Source organism: Cavia porcellus, unplaced genomic scaffold (genome assembly GCF_034190915.1).
Source record: "Cavia porcellus strain 051 isolate PalLab524CR breed Dunkin Hartley unplaced genomic scaffold, mCavPor4.1 scaffold_20, whole genome shotgun sequence".
Taxonomy (NCBI): Eukaryota; Metazoa; Chordata; class Mammalia; order Rodentia; family Caviidae; genus Cavia; species Cavia porcellus.
Window position 1 is genome coordinate 23,567,783 of NW_026947503.1, and position 16,511 is coordinate 23,584,293.

The 16,511-nt window shown below is 39.7% G+C and overlaps 1 protein-coding gene across 2 annotated transcripts; it reads right to left on the bottom strand.

Annotated features, from left to right (window-relative positions):
• Positions 1–675: 675 nt before the first annotated feature.
• On the bottom strand, positions 676–7,330 carry Pmaip1 (phorbol-12-myristate-13-acetate-induced protein 1). Of its 2 annotated transcripts, none has more exons than XM_013157070.3 (3): positions 7,091–7,330; positions 5,267–5,419; positions 676–3,281 (listed from the first exon to the last, which is right to left on the bottom strand). In XM_013157070.3, exons 1-3 carry the CDS (start codon positions 7,137–7,139, stop codon positions 3,175–3,177), a joined length of 309 nt encoding a protein of 102 aa, XP_013012524.1. In that variant the 5' UTR covers positions 7,140–7,330; the 3' UTR covers positions 676–3,174. The 2 variants fall into 2 exon arrangements, with proteins under 2 accessions (XP_013012524.1, XP_013012525.1); XM_013157071.3 differs by having other exon boundaries at positions 7,128–7,325.
• Positions 7,331–16,511: the final 9,181 nt, after the last annotated feature.

The following is a 16,511-nucleotide window of genomic DNA, read 5'->3' on the forward strand; positions in this document are numbered from 1 at the left end:
CCACTGAGCTCAATTCCCAGCCCCACTCTTGCAAATTCTGAAGCCAACCTCCCTCTCAGGCAGTACAGTCCTTCCCCTCTGGGAAGAACAGGCTCGGTCCACTGTCCTCCACTCCAACTCTTCCTCTTAACTTCCACTTAAGTAACTCACATTCCACAAGGTCAGCCAGCTTCTTTTGAAGGTAAGGGTGGAGCAAAGATGTGGCTCCAACCTACAAACCAAGTTTCCTAGTTCTCACACTCAAACAGGAAGGCCATTTAGTTCCCCTACTTCTGCACATGACTAGCTTCGAATGAAGCAATCTTTGCTGCTCTAGTGCTGTGGGCAGAGGGAGAAGCCTGAGGTCACTAAATAGGAACTGCATGCAGCTCCTGCCCTCCCAAAGGGCAATGTGGACTAAATACCTCTAATTAGATCAAGAATCTCTAGGCTACTTTAAATCACTCTCCACTCAAGACCTATACTAGCATTAATTTTGTTTTTCATTACTTCTCTTCCTAATTAAAAGTGTAAGTCCCTTGACAACAGAAAACAGGCCAAGTACCCCGTATTTTCTGCTCCTAATATAACTTTGGATATTCAAAAGATGTCAGCTGATGTGAGTCAGTTAACATATTTTGGTTCAATGATGAACATTTAGTGGCTTAGATAAATAAGATGAATAAACACACCAAAGAATTGTGGTAAATTTTAATAATTCACTACAGTAATCAACTTTCACATGTACATACATATAAATACAGTTACAGACCATAAATACTCATGATAAAATATCATCCCCAAGGGGAAAAAAACACACACACAATCTTTGCAACAAATAACCTTAAAAAATACTAAAAAACAGCCAAACGCTGAGGTATAATTTTTTAAGCTAAAGTGACTAGCCTACATTCTTACTGTTAAGAACTCAAGTAGTTACACAACCTGTCTTATAACAAAAATGGAATACAGGTTTTCAAACTAAAAGTATTTTAATTATAAATACATAAAATAAATAATACTCTGAGTGAACTTTAACTATGACATTTCCTCTTTTAGGCTTTTTTTTAGTTTTACTTCAAATGATAAATTTTTTTTTTTATGGGGTAAAATGTTTCAATACATAGGCATTGTAGGATGATCAAACCAAAGTGATTAGTATGCTCACTGCCTCAAATGGGTATCATTTCTTGTGAGAACATTTCAAATCCTTTTAGGTTGTTGTGAAATATATAGCAACTACAGTCAATTGGCTATACAATAATACTTCAGAGATCATTTTCTAATTCAGTACCACATGACCAGTATTTTCCTTTCCCCATTTGCCAATCCTTCCCCCACAACTAACCAGGCTCTGGTAACTCTGTCAAGTTTGACTTATACTGATTGCCATATATATGAGATCATGTGGTATTTGTTTCTGGTATGGTAGGTTTATTTCACCTACTGTAAGGTCTTTTAGGTTATGACATTTCCTGTCTTTAAAAAAAGGGCTGAATAGTATATTATATTTATACATCATTCATTAAATCCACTCAAGCCCTATAGACAGATTGTTTTGATGTCTTAGCTATTACAAATAATACTGCAATGAACACAAGAGCAGTTCTCTCTCAGAATACTGCTTTAAGCATCTACCCAGCAGAGGAAAGGCTGGGTTGTACAGCTTTTAGTTATTCAAGTAACTTTCATAATGTTTTCTAATGTCTGTAGTAATTTACAGCAGTCAACAATGTACAAGTGTTCCTTTCCTTTCCTCCACATCCTCAAACACTTGTAACTGGTTTTTAAATGCCAGTTTAGCAGATATAAAGTGATACTCACTGTCATTTTCATTTGCATTTCTCTGAATCAATTTCTTCCTTGAGATTATGTTTAATAAGATGTTATTGCGTAGTTTGAATTTTATATCTATAGTCCATGAAACTAAATGAAAATCATCAAACTCTTATAAGTACCTACACATGAATTTATATAGGTAAGCACATATGTATTTATATACACATATGTATTTGAGATTTTTGTGTTTGATGCGAACTGTTTGATATTCTCTTTTTAAAAATATATTCCAATTATGAAAACATTTCTGATTGCATTTAAAATATCACTTTATATAGCATGTGTAATAACGTGTAAAAAGGCAAAAGATCACTTTATAAAGTATGTGTAACTAGTGTGAAAAAGCATTGTACAAATTCTTAGAAAATGTAGAAAATACTTAACATTTGTCTTACTTTTTAATTACATCAATTAAAAAGTTCCCTTTTTTCATTATTTTGTTCTATATAAAATCTCCAAGCTCTTAACAGTAACAAAAAAAAGCCAGGGAGAGCAGTGCACACCTGGTGAATTCAAGGCCAGTCTAGAATATACAGCAAGACCTTGTCTCAAAAAAATTTTTTTACTGGCACCAAGAAATCTTCCTCTATACTTTCATCCAATTTCTAAATTACTTTCTAGTTGTCCATACTTTGTAGTCAGTGCCCACAAGAATACGCTTAAAAATGAGCTGAACAGAAACAATACAATCTAAGTTTTAAAAAAATTATTTTACATTTTATGGTAGTTTATGAAACCCACATTCACTACAGCATTTGGTGTTATAAGAATGACATTTTTCCTCTACTAAGATTATATGTATAAACCAAATTCCAAACTATAGTTCTAGAGTTGTCACTGAAAAAAAAAAAAGCACTGAATTCTCTCTTCCTCCCTGCCTAATCATTTATCAACATCTTTCACACTACACCAGGCAAAAATCTACAGCAGAAATACTAGAATAATTCTCTAAGCAAAAAAAAAAATTAGCTAACTGGAGAGAATGACACATGACTATAATCTCAGCACACTGAGAGCCTGAGACAAGACTGCATATTTGAGGCCGGCATCCACAACTTAGTGAGACCCTTTCTCAAAATAAAAAATAAAAGGGCTACAGACGTAGATCAGTGCAAAGGTTCAGTGTTCAACGTGCACTATGAACAGAGTGGGAATATTAATTACATCACTCTGTTCCCTACCTTCAAAACCTTCACATTCCATCTTCCCTTTTCAAAAGCAGCCTGAAGCAAGAGAACATTCGTTCACATTTCTCTCTCTTACAAGGCAATCCTTCCTCTAATCAATAGGACTGGCTCCAAATGGGAATGCTCTTCTTTTGAAAGAAGCTCCTTCATGCAGAAGTTCCTGAAGCAGTCAGGTTACCAAACTGATGAGTTTGGAAATCAAATACATAAGTTTCTGCTGGAAATTCAGTTTATCTCCAATTCTTCTCAACTGAGCAGCACACTCGACTTCCAGCTCTAAAAAGGAAATCAAAATTAACATTCATAAAAGTCCTAAGTGTAAACAGCAAGAGGTAATATCCTCATCCTCGGAAACATGTTTTTAAATTTCAGCTTTATATGCACCCATTTTCCCAAAGACTATTTACAACACACACACACACACACACACACACACACACACACACACACACACTTTTAAGTATGTGAACATTTGCTTTCAAGTATTTTTTTTAAATCGTCCAGAAAGAGATAAGAACTCCTTCTCAAATACAAAAATATTTCCTGTATCCAACACTACAGGTGGTGCCATTAGCCAGCCTTCAACAGAGCCAGTAACTTTCTCTTCCTTTAAGACTGGCCAGGGAACAGATGTCTATTTCTAAATACTTGCGTTGTTTTCAAGTAGATTCGCTGTTTTCAGATAGTACTATTTCATGGCTCAAATTATACCTGCCTCCTTCATAGATAAAATCAAAAGCTTTCTTTTCTTACATTAAAGCAGTATTTTCTTATAAATTTTAATTATCCACAAAAATCCACTCAAAATATCTTGCTCATAACTTTGATTTCAGTATTTTGAAAGAAAACACAAGACTTTTGCTCCATCTTTTGTTCCATTTCAAGACAATGATAATGAAAATGATAATTAGACTATAAATTTAAGTTTGCTTTTTTTCTTTTAAAGACAAGCAAAGATCCTATTTGGGCTCAAAAAAATAAAAACCATAAATATATAATATATATTTAAACCTACATTTCAATCAAAAAGAACTAAATTAAATCTTTCTTAACAGGCCTGCATGGTAATCTAGGTCCCTGCTTGGATCCTCAGCACCTCCCAAAGAAATTATCAAGCCACAATTTTGGGAACCCTGAATTCTATGAAGAAAAATCTTTCCTTTCACCAAAAAAAAAAAAAAAAAAAAAAAGTGGGGAGCAAGAAATAGTTCTGGGTTTAACATGCTATTTGAGTATTTGAGGTCACTCATCTACACAGGTCAAGTGCTAATAATATTTTTTAAGGGCAGCTTTCTACCATGTTTTGTTACTTGGCAAATGATTAGGCGTTTCAAAACATGGTCAGAACCCCTGGATATTTGCAGTTTTTCCACCCCACGCTAAGGTCAGGGAAAGCAGATTGGTGTCAATTTAGCCTTGGTCACATTTGCAATGTACATTTCCTGTGCATGTGCCCCTGGCGGGGCTATAAAATGAAAGAGGGCCATTTAGGCTGATGTAATCACAGTATGATTCAAGTGATTTCCAGCCTGGGGCCTTTATTACTTTCCTTGTTAAAACCCCTTAGCAAGTGACTGTAGCCTTTGATATATTTTACAAAATAGGATGGGGAAGACCTGTGATGGGAGGAATAAAAACAAAGCCGGTTGATCACCTCCTCTTCGCGCATCCCCACCCCCACTCCTTTCTAAAAGGCCTGTTAAAATGTTGCCTAAGGAGAAAGACCTCCCAGGCTGGGCTTCTATAAACATCCATCGTAGTGTGGTGGGAAGAGAGAATCGCATCAAGATTAAACATTTTTGTTAGAGCTGGGGTTTGGCGGTCCTCAATTACCATTAATCCTCTAGGACATCTGGACCTCTCCCAGGTGAATGCAGAGATCGTCGAAGAGTGCGGGCATGGGGAAGCTCTAAGAGGCAATACACACCGTCCTTTGCTGTCAGTGACTGGCTCAGGGCCACACCTACACTTGCACTTTTTCTCCCGATGGTCCCAGGCAAGACAAGCAAAGGAAGGGAAGAGAGGAGCAATGGAAAAGGAGTATTCGGTCCAGACCAATGAGCGGCTGTAGGCCACATTTAAACCTAGGGATCACAGGTCCAAAGTTCTAAAAAAAACTGCCTAAACAGCTTCCTGCAAGTGTCGCACAGACCCGCAGCAGAGCTCAAACCTGACCTGACACTGACGTCTGGTGCGCTCTTGGGCGGCCTAGAGACCCCTCAGATTACCCCTGGCCCCGCGGCCCGCCCAGGACTCCGCACCCGCGCGCGCCCGTGCCGGATCCGGCTCCGAGCTCTTCCGCGCCTTCTTCCCAGCCATCTCTGCAAGCACCTCCAAGGCCTCCGTGGTGCAACCCAGGGAATTCAGTGTGTCTCCAACTCTCCTGAGCTGGGCAGCACACTCAACTTCTAGCTCTGAAAAGGAAACATCGAATGAACAGTGAACAGTGAAAACTGGAGGCAGTAAGTGAACGCCCCCCCCCCTTTCAAGTGACAAGCGCAGCATCCCAGAAACATCTCTCCTAACTTTAGCTTTTATGTGCACCTGTTTCCCAAATGTGAAGACGCCTTAAAGTAACAATATACACATTTTCTTTGGAATCTCTTTAAAACACACTTGAAGCAAGTGTTACCTTGCTTTAAAATACATTATGAACAGTACTTTCTCAGCCTTTAATAGCCCAGGAGATGTCCGGACCTCACCTTCAGGTTAGTCAGACGCAGAAAACAAGTTTATTTCACATTTTACTACTTTTTAGAATTTAGATACTATAACTATTATTTTAAGAAAAGTCAATCATGCTTCCCAACTAAACTTTGTCATAAATTAGTACAAAAATCCGGATATTGTAATTTTGTAAATACTTAAAGAGAGTAATTTAGGATCTTGTGGTCCTCAAGTCCATGACTATGAAGATTAAAAATAATAACGAATACAATTAAGGATATAGTGTTTTGTAAATAGGTCCCTATACTTAGGCTCAAAATGAATGAGACATGTAAATATACAGCAAAGCAAACTCTAAAACTTACATTTTAACCCATTTCTCTCTCTACAAGAGCTGAGTGAAAACTTTTCTAATCTCTGCTAAGAAACCTAATCACATAATACACAATTTTTAACGGGCTTCAGAGTCAAACGTTTTGAGTATTTACAAACTCAGTGAGAGATTAACATACAGTCCTTAGGAAATATCACTGAACATTTCGTATCTATGAGGAAAAATTATCCCCTTTAACAGCAGCATCAACAACAAAATGTCAGAAAATGGTTCTGGTTGCTTCACGTTGAGGGGACAGAGGTGGAACCCAAGGTTTTGCACATGTCAGGCAAAGATTCTTCCGCTAAACTGCATCTCCAGCCTTATTTGCTTTTTTTAAAAACTGCAGTTACACATCTGTAGATGTATTAATATCTAATTATGTTTGAGAGGACTTTTGTTGTCTCTTTCTGTCGGGAACTAGGTAAACTGGTCCGGAGAGGACTATATGCACAGTAGACTTCTGAAAATATGGTCGGAACCCTCGGACATCACAAAAGATGGGCACAACTTCATCCCAAACTATGGCCAGGACGAGCAGCCTGGTGCTCACTTAGCTACGGGTCACATTTCCGATATGCCACTTCCGTGCATGCCACACTGGCGGGACTATAAAATGAAAGAAAAAAGAGGGCCTGCTCTCTGATGTAATACCAATATGCCCGGGGCCCTCTTCCGCCCCCATTTTCTTAACAATGACTAAGGGAGAGCAGCCTACATTAGCACTTCTCCCGGTGGCCCCTGAAAGGAGCAATTAAGGAGGCCAAAAAATCAGAAGGAAACCAGCTTTCTGGTCTCGTCAAAACGCAGCTCCATCCTTATCTCAAGACGAACTGAGCGCCCTGCCTCGGTTGGCAGCCCCAGAAGCGCTCTCCGATGAACTTTTGGATGCGCTCGAAGGCACGCGCCAGGGCGCAAGGGTTCAGACCTGGGGGCTCTGCGCACTCGGACCTGAGCCCAGCAGGGTGCAGATGCGCGCCCAACGTGCAACCTCTACTCGGATCCCGCCGCGAATAGGCTTCCGTGGGCTGCAGCTGGTGGTTACCTGCCCGCGTGGAGTTCGGCTGCGCGCTCTTACACACCTTTCCAGGCATCTCTCTGGGCGCCCCTGCGATCTCTGCTGTACTATCGGGGGACGCAGTCCCAAGCTGAACACTCCGAGCTCCGGGAGAGCGCGAGTGCGGCAAGTCCTGGGGCGGCCGTAACCCTTTAAAGCACCCGAGTCACAAGGGGACTTCCCAGATGACGTAGGGACACTGGAGGCCGGCGCGCCCCGTCCCCGCCCCCGTCCCGGTCCCCCTGGAGGATGAAGTTGGTTTGCGCCGCGGACGCAGCTTTGCGCAACCTGCCCGGGCGTGTTCACAGACCTTCCAGGGTGCGCGCCAGGCGCGCGCGGGGCCGGACGCTACCGGATGCCAAGTCAATAAGTGGGGGGTCAGGACCCAAGATCGGTTCGAGGTTTTGCGAACCCTCCAAGTCAAATCGGCTGTAATGGGGGGGGGGGGTGTTAGGTGCGCGGAGGAGGTTTTCCGAGAAGTTCAGTTGATGACGGGGAGTGGCCAAACGCCTCGTCCTTATCAGAAATTAACCATTAGGGACTTGTGTAAACAAACCCCGAAAAGAGAAAAAGAAAACTTTTCAAATTCAGAAGTATGGATATTTGCAGGGAAGTGAACTTTAATGACAGTAGAGAAGGTGTCAGACGCCACTCGAGGAAAGTACTGGGTCGGGAGCAACTTAAACTTTGGAAATGTGCAGTTGCTGCAGAACTGAAGGCCTGACGTGAGACAGCACTGCGGCGTTCGGGAAGAGTGCGGGGCTGCCCCGCCCCGAATCTGGCCTGGACGTAAGCCGCGCATAGTGCTTGTCTGTGTCGCTATTGCTTGTTCTGGATGTTTAATAAAGAATGAGTTAGGCCTGGGATATAGTTTGGTGGCACAGTGCCTGCCTGGCAAGCGCAAGGTCTTGAGTTAGATTCCCAGTACCCAAAAAAAAAAAAAAAAAAAAAAAAAAAAGAACCACCATATAAGAAAACATGCGAATTTTTTGTGGAGAAAAGGTTGAGATATCAGAGAACGTCAAATGATTTATGCAGTGTTTGCGTGGTGCTTGAATAACCACTATTATTTAGACGAATACTGAATTTGGAATTGTTAACAGGTACGGAGCCACATAATGCCAAGGACTGTGCCTTAAATTTTTTCATTCCATCCTCAAGTCTCCCCCACCCCAAGCTGATTCTTATCATCAGGGCCAGTTTACAGGTGCAGCTGCTGAGGTTTACAGAGCTTAAATTGCCCAAGTTCACGTAAACAGAGAGCAATGCCCTGCCGCAGAAAGCCTGATACCTGATAAGGCCTTCCTAACATAGTATCTTAGAAAATGCGTGTTTTTACTGTTCTATTTAAGGCATAACTTCAAATTGGTTCCTGACAAGTGAACGGACTTTCTAGAAATTTTTGTGAAAGTTCACGGTGTTAATCTGCAAAATGTCTTGTAAAAATTTTAATTGGGTCTCAGCACTTAGAAACAGAGATTGCATTAAAAGCCTGGCTTTCCAGCATGCCTCAGAAAATCAGCGGCTCTAGCAACCCAGGACGCACTTTCCAAAAGTGCAGAGTAGGCTGCAAATCTGGTGCGAGCCAGGAGGGGCTGGGGCTCCTGTTCACCTACACTTCCTGCTGTTAGCTTTTCTCGTTTACATTATCGGTCCCCAGTAGGTATTTGAGCCTGTTTGTTTATCTTAAATCACTGAATCAACACAAACCAGCAAATATTTATTTATGGCTTGGCCCTGCTAAAGGTATAGACAATAAATACAGGTCAAAACTACTCTCAAATGTAGTTGTTTTTATTTTTGAGTACGGTAAATACCTAAGGACGAGTGAACCAAAAACACAGAGGAGTTATCTCCACATGACACAGAGAGCCACGTGGTGATATGGCCCTCAAAACGACTTCCACCCTCTCAAGGTTCATCTTGACTTCCTTAATGCGTGAAGACACCTTTAATTTCTTGACTGTGTAGACTAGTAAACTTCTGTTCAAACCTTGCACCCTGAAATGCAATGCATTTCATGAGAGAGTAAAGCAAATTATAACATTGTTTGCCTACAAAGGATGTGTCAATCCAGTCTGCTAACATTATCATAATAAAAGGTTGTTGACCTGGACTGGATACAAACCTTTCAGGGAATTGCAAATTCAACTTGTTGGAAAGAATAGGAAACAAGTTGGGGGAGGTGAGTTTCAGAAATGAGTCCAAGCAGCTAGATGAAAAAAGACCTTTTAAGAATATGAAATGGTCCATAAATTCGCGTTTGTATCTAACATTCTCTAAAGGAAATAGAAACAAAATAGAAAGAGCTTCTCTTATCTTTCCCTCTCTCTGGAAAAACAATGGATCGTTTAATGTTGGGCTTACAAAAAATAAACATAGGGGGATTTTAGCCATTGGAGCCAATAAAATAATAAATAAAAATTGATCCTGAGGTTCTATAATTTCCTACAGTGTTAAAAAAAAAAAAAGACAGGATGATAATTTTAAAATCTATTATCAGGTAATTCATTTGCATGAACCAACTTCAAAGATGACAGTGCAAGTTTGTGTTGTCACTTAGAGTTTTATATGTTATATAACCTAATATAAACATAGCTATCACAACAACAAACATGACTATTAGTAAAATAGTCATTCCTATGTTTCAAGCAGAAAATGGAATTTGACAACTAATCAAGATGATATGAGATATAAAATGATATTTAGAAAAAGCCTGTAATATGCAAACTAGGTCTAATTCCATTTGTTCTAATAAAGAGAGTTTTTTTTCCCATCTACCATGTTTGTTAACAGCAAATTTGTCTGATGCTTGATCAATTAAATCTCTAGGATAGGACAGACAGTGCAATGTGCTAGGCTCTGGAAAGACCATTCCCTGCCTCCAGTAGCACCTAGGATGGAAAGACTCACAGTATTCCTGTCAATAAGAATCACCCAAGAACCTGGTTAAAGACACATCTGGTTTTGGAGCTCAGATTGGATTGAGATTCTGCATCTTTAGTGAACTCTGGTGATCCTGATGCTTCTTGTCTGTGGACGATTTTTGAGTAATAATCCTAGAGACGGGCACAATAGAGCACTGGCAAGTGCTGAACCAGGGAAATTGTGTAAAGTTATGGTTCAGTTCTGAGCCAGCGCCTAGATAGGGCAATTGTAGCAGACAATAGACTGACTGGGCAGGCAGCCAAAAGGCAGTTCCAGTACTGAAATAAGAATTAGTCACGCAGTGAAGCTGAACCCATGTAACAGGACTAGACCAAGCTGCAGTATGTAGCAGAGGTGAGAAGCTACAGGAGTTTAGATACTGTTGTGGGCGAACTGGCAGGAAGCCAGTAAAAAGGTTTAAGCAGAGATAGGTGGTGTGATCAGATTCTAGAAAGTTTACTGTGGCTGCATTGTGACATTAGTTGGGCTGAGACCTGAGACAATGTGACTTTGTGAAGACAGATAAATGGCAGTTTCCGTATAAGGTGATAGTGCCAGCTGAGTCTGACCTTGTTTTACTAAAATGCTCATAATGGGGCAGATTTAGCTCAGCGTGTAAATGCGTGCCTTGCAATTGGGAGGTTGTCAGTTCAAACCCTGGTACCAAAAAAATAAAATAAAATGCTCATATATCTTGAATAGGGTAAAACCACAAATTCTATTGGAGCCCATCATGATCTTTTTCATCATAAAAGTAATACTTTATACTGTACTAGCTTTCCAGCACTGCAGTAACAGAGTGCCACAAATTGGGTGCTTTAAAACAATAGAAAAATTTTCTTTCACGGTTCTGGAAACTAGAAGTCTAAAATCAAGGTGTCAGTTGAACCACGTTCTCTCTCTCAAGTCCCGAAGAGGACAGTTTTTCTTTGTCTTCTGATGGCTGCCTACATTCCTTGGCATCCTTGAACTGTATGTCAAGAATGTGTTCCTGGGGTTGTGGGTTTAGCTCCATGGTGTAAGCGCCTGCCTGGCTAGTGCAAGGTTGTGAGTTCGATCCCCAGCTCAAATTAAAAAAAAAAAAAAAGTAATAATAATAATAATGTGTCCCTGCAGTGTGGGCCTCAGCCTTCTCAAGGCCTTCATGTGGCTTTTGCCAACTCTCCCTATTTTTGTAGGATTGGGAATTGAACCCAGAGGTTCTCTACCACTGAGCGACATCCCCAATCTCACCCTCTTATTGTTATTTATTTTGAGACAAGGTCAAAATTGCCCAGACTGCTTTGAACTTGCCACCCTCCAGCCTCAGCCTTGCTAGTAGCTGGGATTACAAAATACGCCATCATACCTGCCTTCTCTCTTCAACTAAGGTCTCTGGTCTCTAAATGAGGACTCACCCAAACCATCCACATTAACTTGATTATATCTGCAAAGACCCTATTTCTCAGTAAGGTCTTATTCTCAGCTCAGGGAAGTTTGGACTTCATTTCTTATCCTCTCTCTCTCTCTCTCTCTCTCTTTCTCTCTCTCTCAAACTCTTTTTTGAAAGTAACAATTTAAAAAAAAAGCCTTTATCACTTACCTTTAAAATTTTGTTTTGTTTGTTTTGGTTTTTTGCTGTATTTTGTTTTTTGGTTGTTGTTTGGTTTTTTGTTTTTTGGGTTTTTTTGAGACAAGGTCTTGCTATGTGGTCTAGGCTGTCCTTGAACTTACAGTTCTCATGCCTCAGTTTCCTGAGCGCTGGGATTACAGGAATTCTATGCCTCACTGCTTCCTTTGTTTTTTGAGACGGCGTCTCTCTATGTAGTTTAGGCTGGTAACAAAATAGAGATCCTCCTGCCTCAACCTCACCTCCCAAGAAGTATGCCCTGTTCTACGTGTTTAAAGAGAGAGGAAAAAAAAGATTTTGTAAACTAAAAGCTCCTTGGTAAACCTGATCAGGGGCTGAAAGAAATCTTTTAAAAACAGGATAAGAAACAAAGTGTCTTCCCAGAGAACCAACGTTCAGAACACCTGCCCCCAGAATGCATGAGTATCCTACAGATCTTAGTTGGAGGGTAGAAAGTAACCCCACCGTCTTCTACCTCTGCTGAGGACTGCCCACTGAAAAGACCAAACAAGTTTTCAATAAATATTTTGAAGAAACTAGAAAATAAATTTATATTGACACAACAAATAAACATGTTATAAAGTGTGAATGGAGAAAATGTAAATCTTTGCATCTTAACAAAACCATTGTAGGAATTTTGCTGTATATATTTAGTCTTATCTCCTATATTTCTAAATATAGCTGCATGCACGGCATATAAAATTTTGCAAACTATTATTTCTCATTTAATATTATATAAAAAGCAATTTGGGGTGGGAATGTATTTCAGGGATAGATCACTTGCCTAGCATGTCTGTCCCCTAAGTTCAATATGCAATAAAATACACACACACTTTTTAAAAGCAATTTGCCTATGTTTGTGCCATTATTTTCTTTGCTTCACAACACTGCAGTCAAATGAACAGCTCATAACTTATTTGGCCTTTCACCTTTTGCTAAAGCTCGGGGTTTGACTCTTTCTTTGCCACCTTCCACTTCCTTTCTCTTAATTTACAAATTAATTTTAGTTTAACTCCTTGGAAGCCAGATATTCCTAGCTTTATTTATGCTCTTGATATGAGATGACTTTTCTCTCCTTGCTGAGACAAAATACCCAACACTCAAAGTCAAATGGGGAAAGGTTTATTTGGTTTACAGTTTGTAGAGGTTTCAGTCCATAATCGGCTGGCTCCAAGGCAGGGTGGCTTGGAAGAGGGGGATGGCAAGGTAGACCAATTCATGGAAAACAGAAAACAGCAAAAGCAAGCAAGCAAGGAACTTTAGCAGCATGGGCAGGTAGCAGTCACGCCTTCAATCCTAATGCCCTTGAGCCTAGCATTGCACCATGAATTAATCCCAGCATCACACACTCTAGATCCAGCCACCTCTGAAAAAGCCCTGCCAGTTATTGCATGATCTTCAGGGAGAACCTCTAGTTGCAAGTCATAACAAGACACTAACTTTGTCTTGCTTTTTATTGCTTCCACTTTTCTCACTGGACAGTTGTGTACATTCAATCCTCAGCTTCTATTTTTCATTTTATTGTTTCTGGTTTCAAATTTTATATTTTTCTTGATAGTACATACAATGACCATCAAGAATTTTTTTATTATTTTTTTAACTGCAAAGATTCCAGAAGCAAAATAGTGGTATATTTCAAAAACTTCCAGTGAGGAGCTAGGAGTATGTCTCAGTGGCAGAATGTTTGCCTAGCCCATACAAGGCCCTGGGTTAGATCCCTACAAATGGAAAACCAAACATCTACTAGTGGAGTGATGGGAGTAAGTTGCAACTGCCTGAGTATTTAAAGTACCTTAATTATCCATTTCAAACAAGAAAACAAATCCAATTAGCTTAGAAGAAAAGCATTAGTAAATGCTGTGTTTATCAGAACTCTGAATGCTTGGTAATAAAAAGATGTTTATATCAGTATTAAATAACTGCTAGTGGTTCAATTCATTTTTTATCACTACATTTGCAATAAATAATGTTTACATTCCTTGTTTGGAGTTGCTACACATAGTAATACATGTTAGTTGCTTTTATGATCCCATTTCCCCTCCCCGCTTCTCCCTATCTCCATTTGTTGATCTCCTTCCTCTACTTCCTATTATCTTTTATTTTGCTCTTTATTTATAATTTAGGTTTCTCATATAGGAGAAACCATGCAATATTCAAACTTCTATGTCTGACTTATTTCACTTAAATTATGTTCTCAAATGCATTTGTTTACATCCCAAATACCTCATTTATCTTCCTTTATGGCAGAATAATACTCCACTCTGTGTAAATACCACATTTTCCTTATCCATTTATCTGTTGATAAATATATACACTGTTTCCATGATCTAGCTATTATAAATAGTGCTGCTACAACCATGAGTATGGGTGTATCACTATAATAGGATTACTTTAACCCTTTGGGGAAGATACCTAGATAGGGGATAGCTGGGTCAAATGGAATTTATAGCTTTGTTTTTTGAAGACTCTTCACACCAATTTCCATAGTGGTTGTACAAGTTTACATTCCCACCAAGTAGAAGTGGTAGTAGAAGAGTTCCTTTTCCCCCACATGCTCACTGGCATTTGTTATTAGATTTGGGGGGGGGGGATCAAACTCACAACCTCACGCTTGCCAGGCAGGAACTTAAAGCCACTGAGCTAAATCTCCAGCCGCTGTTATTGGATGTTTTGATGATAGCCATTCTTTCTGTGGGAAGATGGTATCTCAGTATGATTTTAATTTGCATTTCTCTAAATGATCACCAATATTGAGCATTTCTTCATGTATATATTGGCCATTTGTATTTCTGTGTCTACTCATTTCACTGGCCCACTTTATGATTGAATCTTTTACTTGGAAGAGGTTCTAACTTTTTCTTTTTTATTACATATTCTAAATGTTAATCCTCTGCCTAAAGAATAGCTGGCAACAATTTTTCCCATTCTGTAAGTTTCTTTCCACTTGTTAGGTGATTTTTTGTTTTTGTTTTTTGTTTGTTTTGTGTTATTTTGTTGGCTGTGCAAGTTTTTAATTTAATATAATCTGATTTGATGATTCTTGCTACTATTTCCTGTGCAACTGGAAAGTACTTGCGGATACCTATGACTTTAAAGTTTTACCCATTTTATCTTCCAAAAGATTAAATTTTTTTTAACGTTTAGATCTTTGATCCACATTTAGTTTAATACATGGTGAGAGATATGGGCCTAGATTCATGTTACTGCACCAAGACACCTGGCTTTCCGACATTATTTATTAAAGAGGCTATCTTTCCACCAGTGTATGTTTTTTGCCCTTATAATTCATTTTTGTAGGAGTAGAAAACAATGATTGTCCATGGTAGCCTCAGAATTAATTGATGAACTCATGCAAAACACAGACCTGACCTCAGATAAAGTCATCTCACTTTTACAAGCTGTTCAGCTTATATTGACATACTAATGCAGAGCATAAAAAGGCATTAAAGAAATGATGTCTGCCTCAGAGAGCATACAGTCGCTTAAAGAAAGGATATGTGAGGGGCTGGGGATTTAGCTCAGTGGCATAAGCTCCTGCCTTATAAGCAGGTGGTCGTGAGTTCAATCCCCAGTACTGATAAAAAAGAAAAAGACAAAAAAAAAAAAAAAAAAAAAGAAAGGACATGTGAGTTAACAAATAGAAAATGGCTTATAACTTAAAAGAAGTTATGCAATACATGAAATACTTTTACAAAAGAAATTAACTTATAATTTATGAACACTAACAAATAAAGCTGGACTCGGGATCTATGCCTTAATCCTAGCTGCTCGTAAGGCTAAAGCAGGAAGATCCTTTCAGCCCAAGAATTTTAGGGCATCTGGACAGCCTAGCAACAACTCACATCAAAAGGGGGGAAAAGGTATCAAATAAACCTCAAAATTTACTTTTAGGGGCTGGGGATTTAGCTCAGTGGCATAGGCGCTTGGTCATGAGTTTGATCCCCAGCACCCCCCCCCCCAATTACTTTTAAAGATGTAAGAAAATCTACTAACGTGCAGGCTTATATTTTATGTACTGTGTATGTGCTTTTCTGTTTCAGTGTTCTGTTCCAAAATTTATATAATCTATATAGGAGAAAAACATTTTAAAGGGGCTGGGGATTTAGCTCAGCGGCATAAGCTCCTGCCTTGTAAGCAGGTGGTCGTGAGTTCAATCCCCGGTACTGATAAAAAGGAAAAAGACAAAAAAAAAAAAAAAAAAACATTTTAAAGGCCTATTAATTGTCCTCTAGAATAGAAAGAAGCCTGAGCCTCCTGTCAACAGTAAAAACATGCACTGGAAAATGCAATTGACCCTTAGCTCTCTAGCTTTGGGAAAAGGCAGAGCTGAAATTGGTGATAGACCTGACCTGCATGTAGCTTCAGGGGCAAGACACAGATGAAAGCAAGAAGGGGGGAGAAAGGAATTGGATGATGCTTTGTGAGTCTGGGAGCCTGCAGTGTTACCACTGCTATGCAAAATTATGATCCCGCTGTGTGGATAATCGGTGACTACATCCTTCAGTAGGAAATAAATCATTCCAGCAGATAGACTTGGAGACCGAGGGAGGCTGTTCTTTTTAACAGCATTTACACTTATTTAATCCACCAGTAGAACCCAGAGCATGGACAAAGGGTCACTGGTAACAGTATCTGATAACTTTGACACAGTGGAGGAGACCCACTCCTCCAACACTGCATCCTGGCCTTCTTCCTCACTCACAGAGCACCTTCCCCCTTCCAGGCCTGCGCCCTCACTGCTGCCTTTGCCTGGGATGCTCTTTCCCCTGATCTCCACGTCTGCACACTTCTGATCACTCACAACTCAGAACAATACCTTCTGAGAAGGACCTTTCTGGACAGTCCTGTTTAAAATTGCTCATCCCTGCTCTT